Raw genomic sequence first — 6,000 nt, 5'->3', positions numbered from 1 at the left:
AAGTGCTGGCAACACAGGCTGAGCTAGTGCAGTGCTATCAGAAAATGGGCAACATGTTTATGCATGCACTGACTGTAGCTAGGAAGGACCTTCAGCATTTCAGAGCTGTGTTTTGAGGGGCAGAAAAAGGTGTTCTGTATTGTCCTCTTGCGCCAGCCCTGGTTTAATAAGCCCCCTTCAAGGCACATTCTTAGTGAAGAATTAATTAGTAGAACAGACATCTGTCCTCCTCCGGTCAAATATTAAGTTATAAACTAAAAAGACTCCAAAAGGATGAGAAGTGCATGGAGGTGATACAGTCCCCATCCCCCAGCAAAATCAAAGAGTAAAAAAAAAAGTTATAAAGGAAATATAATAATAGAATTAAAGTAGCCTATGCCAGGGAACGGCCTACATGGGAGTTACCAACCCACTCCTAGTGTCACCCCAGAGCCAACAAAGATGCCAGCAACGCACTGCTGCGCAAACATCACACAGTGGTCCTGCCACAGTATGAGAGTCCCGCTGCTTTCTGGAGGATCAGTACACCTGAATCCTCGAAAATTCAGCTGAAACTGGAGCCGCTGTGGCTGCTGGATACCCTGATGCTTGCTGAAGCCCATCCAGGGGGCCCACGCCTGCAGGTGTCTGGGGGTCAGCCGGGCACACGTGCTGCAGTGGAGAGAACTCGTCCAGCTGGCAGCACTGTCCAGGCGCGGCCTCAGCATGGGCCTGCACGTAACACTCTCCGAAGGCACTTCTGATGTGGTAGGGGGAAGAAGGGAGGCTGTGTCCTGCAGCATGGCCGTGTCGAGATCCCTCATGTCCCAGAGCATGGCCACATCCCAGAGCATAGCTGTGTTGAAACCTCTGGCTCTGAGCAGTGGACTGCTGCAACTGGAAAGCGGGAAGAGCTGGAGGCGAAGAGCAGTAGTAGCTTTGGGTGGGGTAGGTGCCTGGCGCAGGGTTAATCCTGGGCAGGAAGAAAACAGAAGGTTACACTGTGTTCAGAACTGGCATTGCTTGATCTGCAATGGAAGTGCCCTGGGGGTAGATTTCCTCCTGACCAGCACTCAGAAAGGTCACTGCAATCCATCAGATTGATTCACTACAACAAAAGAAGCTCTTATAAGCAGCACTTGAGTAAAAATAGGTTTACTGGCCTCCCAGGACAGATGTTCCCACTCCCAACCCACACCAATTCCACACCCACTGAATGAGCGTGGTTCTTGGCCCTGAGTCTCTTTGTGCAGGGAATATACAAGCCAAACTGCAACATGCTTTAAGATTTCTGTATGGATCCTCCCTGCCTTCCACTGAATGGCACATCTGTTAAGTTACTAATCAGGAGAAGTCACAGCTGCCAAGTGTTATCAAGAAGCCATAAAGGCCTTTGGTGCAAGTAAGAGCCCAGGGTATAGAGCAAAAAAGGAAGGAGGAGAGACTTACAAATAAAATTAATCATTCAGAAGCCAGGTCTAGAAACAGCCTTTGCCAATAGAAAGCATGACTCATCCTGCTGAAACCTACCAAGAGAGAGGCAATCTGCCTAGAAGCCAAAGCCTCTGAGACTTCAGGAGTACTGCTCAGCCCACGCACAACACGAAGAGGAGGGCTGAGAATCAAGACAATATTCACAGAGACTGTGACCACCAGATTCCCAGCGAGAGGAAGAGACTGTTTTTTGGGCTTGGATTTTATTTTTATGTGGGGTGTGGGTTTGGTTTTGGGTTTTTGTTTGGTTTTTGTTTGATCTGTGGACAAAAACATGATGTCAAAGCCTGGACCTCATAGAAATGTCTCCTGTCTGGTGGCAAGTTGATGCCTGAAGTCTTATGAAAATTAAAAAAAACCCAACAAACCCCAAACCATCAAGAGCTCTTACTTGGGAATAAGAATCAAAATAATAAAAATTAAGCCCCAGAAGCACATATAGAACTTGTATGTAAGACAGACACATGCAAATTTAGCTGCAGAAATGGAAACATCCTAGAAACACCTTCCCACGCCCTGCTTGATAGTCAAATGTTTATGTAAATACCGTTGAGACAGAACAGTCTATTTATGTCATCTCACCTAAAGAAAGCAGGTTTAAGACTCAGACCTGAGATGCTGTGCACAACAGTTATTAGCAGACATATTAGACTGATGCAGACACAGGCTCAGCATGCAGCGAGACGGTCCCTCCTCCCAAAAGCAGGACTTGCACAGAAGGAAGAGAGTAAAAACACAAATGCTGTGGCCTGGCCTCCCCTGCAAGCACTCACGCGATTGATTGCCCTAATGGATCTGGGGTACACTCCTGCTGCAGGCAAGGGTTTGTTTTATGGTGTCCCCATGGGTGAGGGCAGATGCAAACACTTGGGAATGCTTCCACTTCAAAGAACACTTTACAGTGAGCTGATGGCTTAAACAATACATAGAATTTAACCCTTAATAGAAAATCAACCTTCCTCTGTGAAACTGAAATGACATCTTAGAACAGGGAAAAATTTCAAGCTTTTAGAATACAAGTGAGTTCTTATGGTTTCTGATATACACAAACTTAAAAACATTCCTGAATATCAGCCACAGGCCCCAAGGTTTCTTTTTGGTAAAGCAATCTTGCCTTGACACTGAAACGTGCATTGAAGCGTCCACATGGAAACTCACAAATGACATCTTTAAGCCCAGCTCCTACACAGATTTGGAGACAACTCACTTCACAGCATTCCTGGGAGGCAAGGTGAGGCAAAGAAAGATAACGATCACACCCCAGGGAGCTATACAGCTGGAAAAAATGCTGTCAGTCCTAATGTCAGGGCAGAACTGCATGACATAGCTTTCATGTCAGCCAAGCTGCAATACCTTCACATGTGTACACACTGCCCTTGCAGCAAATGAGACGTCTTCCACCTCAATTTCGCTTTCACTAAAAGACCTGGGATAACGTATTAGGCACAGTAATGTCACTAGTGTAACATCAATGGGTCAGTATGTTCCCCTTAACATCCCTGACATGAACACAAGCAGCACAATATAGCTCTTAAAGGTGATTTAATGCCTCCACTTATGCCTCCAAATTCCCCTATATCGTAAGAACTTCCACAGAACTTACTTGCTGCTTTCAGAGGCTCTTCTCTCCGCTAAGGACCCTGGGATATATTTCAGCCCTGGTATCCTCTTTAGCAGGCTGAAAGGGAACATCCGATCCAGCTTAGATCCCACTGACTCTGGAAAATCCAAGCAGAAACAGTAGCCAAGACCATCTGAAGTCAGCAGCATGTTAAGGAGGACTGCAGACAAAACACACTAATTTCTAACACAGCCACACACAGCACCCCCCTCTGGCCTCAAACCACTTCCCCTGGAGAATTCTCGCAGTTCTACTCAGTGCCATCTTCACAGACCATCGCCCTTCTTAGCTCCATGTTCTCTGCATGCGCTAAAGCCACAGGGGAAGTGGAAGTGCGAGGTGAAAAACAAACACAGAACTGGGTGTGATGAGAACCAGCAAAGCCGGTGAGAGTTTAATGCAGAGCAAGAGCCCAGGAAACACCATAAAGCCAGTGCATCTCGGCAATGAGAACCGCAGCATGTCCCCCTCCTCGTGTGCCACTCTGGCTCAGGACTTTGCACGTGGAAAGGATACAGGCTTCCCCAGCCAGGAGCCCACACAGGTTACTCAAGAGAGAAGAGTGGGGAATAAACCATGCTATGCAGAGCATAAACCATGGCACCAGCACCACTGGAACTCTAACCCCAAAAAACAGAGTCCTCTTCATCCGCGAGCGGGTGGTGGACACACCCAATGTAGCAAAAGCTACCGGCATGAATCCTTTGGCATCTTCCACCTCCAATACCCTTGAGACAAGGGTCTCGAGTAAGAGGTACAGGAGGGCGGAAAGGATGGCAAACGCGATGGTGAGGAAGCAGTGCTTCACAGTGCCAACGTTCTTCTCAAAGCTGCCAGCAAAATACCAGATAATAATGGCACCACAGGTCAAGGATATCAGGTCTTCGTAGACAAAGATGTAGGTAACTAACCTGTGAACTGAGCACACCAGCATGTTAGAAAGGCAGAGGCTGCAATGAATTTGTTTTAACCCACTACAAGGACACGCTTGAGCAGAGGGAGAGTGAGCCTACAGGATTAATCAATAGCTTTCATTTCTGTCCTGGTGTAGAAGAGAAGAAACTTGAGGCCTTTAAAACCAGGCATAAATAACCAAATGGAGTTAAAACAAGTGCTATCTTGGGTATTGCAGACAGATGGACTGACTCTTGCTGCTTCCTGGGAAGCTGCCTGGAAAAAAAGCAACAGTATCTGTAGTAAATTCCAGCCTCGTTAAAAGAGCAGGCAAGAGCCGTAAAAGGACTGTTACGGTAACGACCATTTTGCTCAAAAGATAAACACTCTTTAACTGCTAAAAGGCTGATTTTTCCTCACAAAAAACACCAGAACCTCGGAAGTGCACCCAGGCTCTCTGGTTAGCCATTCTCCTGGGCACTCTAGTGAGGACTGAGGCAAAGAGTTCTCCACCTCCCTTCCATCAACCTCAGACCTACAGCAAGAAACAGCAGCTGAGAGGATCACCAGGTACAACCTGACTGCCCCCCTGGAGACATGTGAGGAGGTGGCTGAACTCACCCACCAGCTCAGTGTTGGACTGCTAAAGGAAATCATTCCATGCTGGTGAGCAGGAACACGGATGTTAAGAGCGTGATAAAAGTAATTCTGGGAATACCACGGAAAGGGACCAAGGAAAGCAAATGCTCCAAGTTCCTAAGCAGCATGCCCCCACTTCACATAACGTCAAGGGCCCGGGGCGGGGGGGGGGGGAGCAGCCTGATACAGCCGGGCTGAGATAGATCCGCAGCAGGCTCGATGCAAGTCAGGGGAAGAGCGTAGAGAGGGGGCAGCAAGAAGCACAGTGCGGGTCATGGCAAAGGCCCGGAGAGGTGGGCCACGGAAGGAGCAGCAGGCTCACTGAGGGACTTGAGGAAGTGCCCAGAAATGGGCGCCGAGAAGGGGAGTCCAAGGGGCTCAGGGCAGGGGAAGGCCCGGAGAGGAGGGAAGCAAAGGCTCGGTGCGGGATTTGGGGACGGCCTGGAATGGGGGACCGACGGGGGGGAGGTGGAGGGGCCAAGGAGGCAGCGGCTGCTCCAGCCCAGCGGCCCCCGCTCACCTTCCCCCGCACGCAGGGCGGCGGGCCGCAGCGAGCCGGCGGACCGGGCGGCGGGCGCGTCCCGCAGCAGCCCGGGCGCGGAGGCACCGAGCGACAGCAGCAGCGTGAGGGCGGCAGCGGCCGGCGGTCGCCTCCACCCCGCCGCCATGCTGCCGCACGCCGCCGCGCTTCCGGCCGCCGCCGGAAGGCCTGGACCGTTGCCATGGCAACGCGAGGCGCTGCGGCGCCCCCGTTACCATGGAGACGGGCGGGCGGTGTTTTGGCTTTCTTCCCCTCCTCCTTTTACATTTTTTTATTATTATTATTATTTTTTCCCATTCCAGAAGGAAAAAATATCCCCGGGGAGAGGTGTGAGCTGTGGCTGGAAGCCCGCCCCAGGCTGGGTTACTGCCGGCCCTCCGCTACACACAGCCTCCCCTGGACACGGGAGGCCCTGCCAAGCTGGGAAGGCCCTGTACACCCCAGTACACCCCGTCTGCTCCCTGCTGCCGTGTCGCGGGTTTAGGCTGCTTGGAAGGGCCAAGCGTTTCCCTTCAGGTGTGATGGATAGAGGTGGAGAGGAGCACCCACACCAGAGCTGCGACTGCCCACCTGCGCTGGTGCAAATGGAGGGGTTGCCCAAAGACAGGCCTCCTCCACATCATGACAAACCAGGATAAACTTGCTGAAACGGCAACAACTTTGCTGTTTCTCTACAGTGTTGTGCATGCACCGGTTGAACACTGCCGGAAGTAGCAGATGGAGGGGCGATCTGGCATGGGACCCCCTCGCCCTGAGAAGCCGCTGCGTGAGGAGAGGAATGTGCAGGAAAAAAGTGAGAAGGAGGGAAAAGTAAAAGCTTTGCTCCAAGGGT

The 6,000-nt window shown here is 50.8% G+C and overlaps 1 protein-coding gene across 1 annotated transcript; it reads right to left on the bottom strand.

The window, feature by feature from the left end:
* Positions 1-519: 519 nt before the first annotated feature.
* RHBDD2 (rhomboid domain containing 2) lies at positions 520-5,535 on the bottom strand (the record flags this gene model as incomplete). The annotated part of the gene is made up of 4 exons (XM_082008411.1): positions 5,148-5,535; positions 3,611-4,012; positions 3,077-3,227; positions 520-952 (listed from the first exon to the last, which is right to left on the bottom strand). The coding sequence occupies exons 1-4, from the start codon at positions 5,293-5,295 to the stop codon at positions 520-522; spliced, it is 1,134 nt and encodes a 377-aa protein (XP_081864537.1). The 5' UTR covers positions 5,296-5,535.
* Between the last annotated feature and the right edge of the window lie 465 nt (positions 5,536-6,000).

The sequence above is a fragment of the Phaethon aethereus genome (assembly GCF_964289735.1).
Source record: "Phaethon aethereus genome assembly, chromosome: 19".
In the NCBI taxonomy this organism is placed as follows: Eukaryota; Metazoa; Chordata; class Aves; order Phaethontiformes; family Phaethontidae; genus Phaethon; species Phaethon aethereus.
Note: the sequence above shows the minus strand (reverse complement) of the source record. Positions and strands in the feature narration are given on the sequence as shown.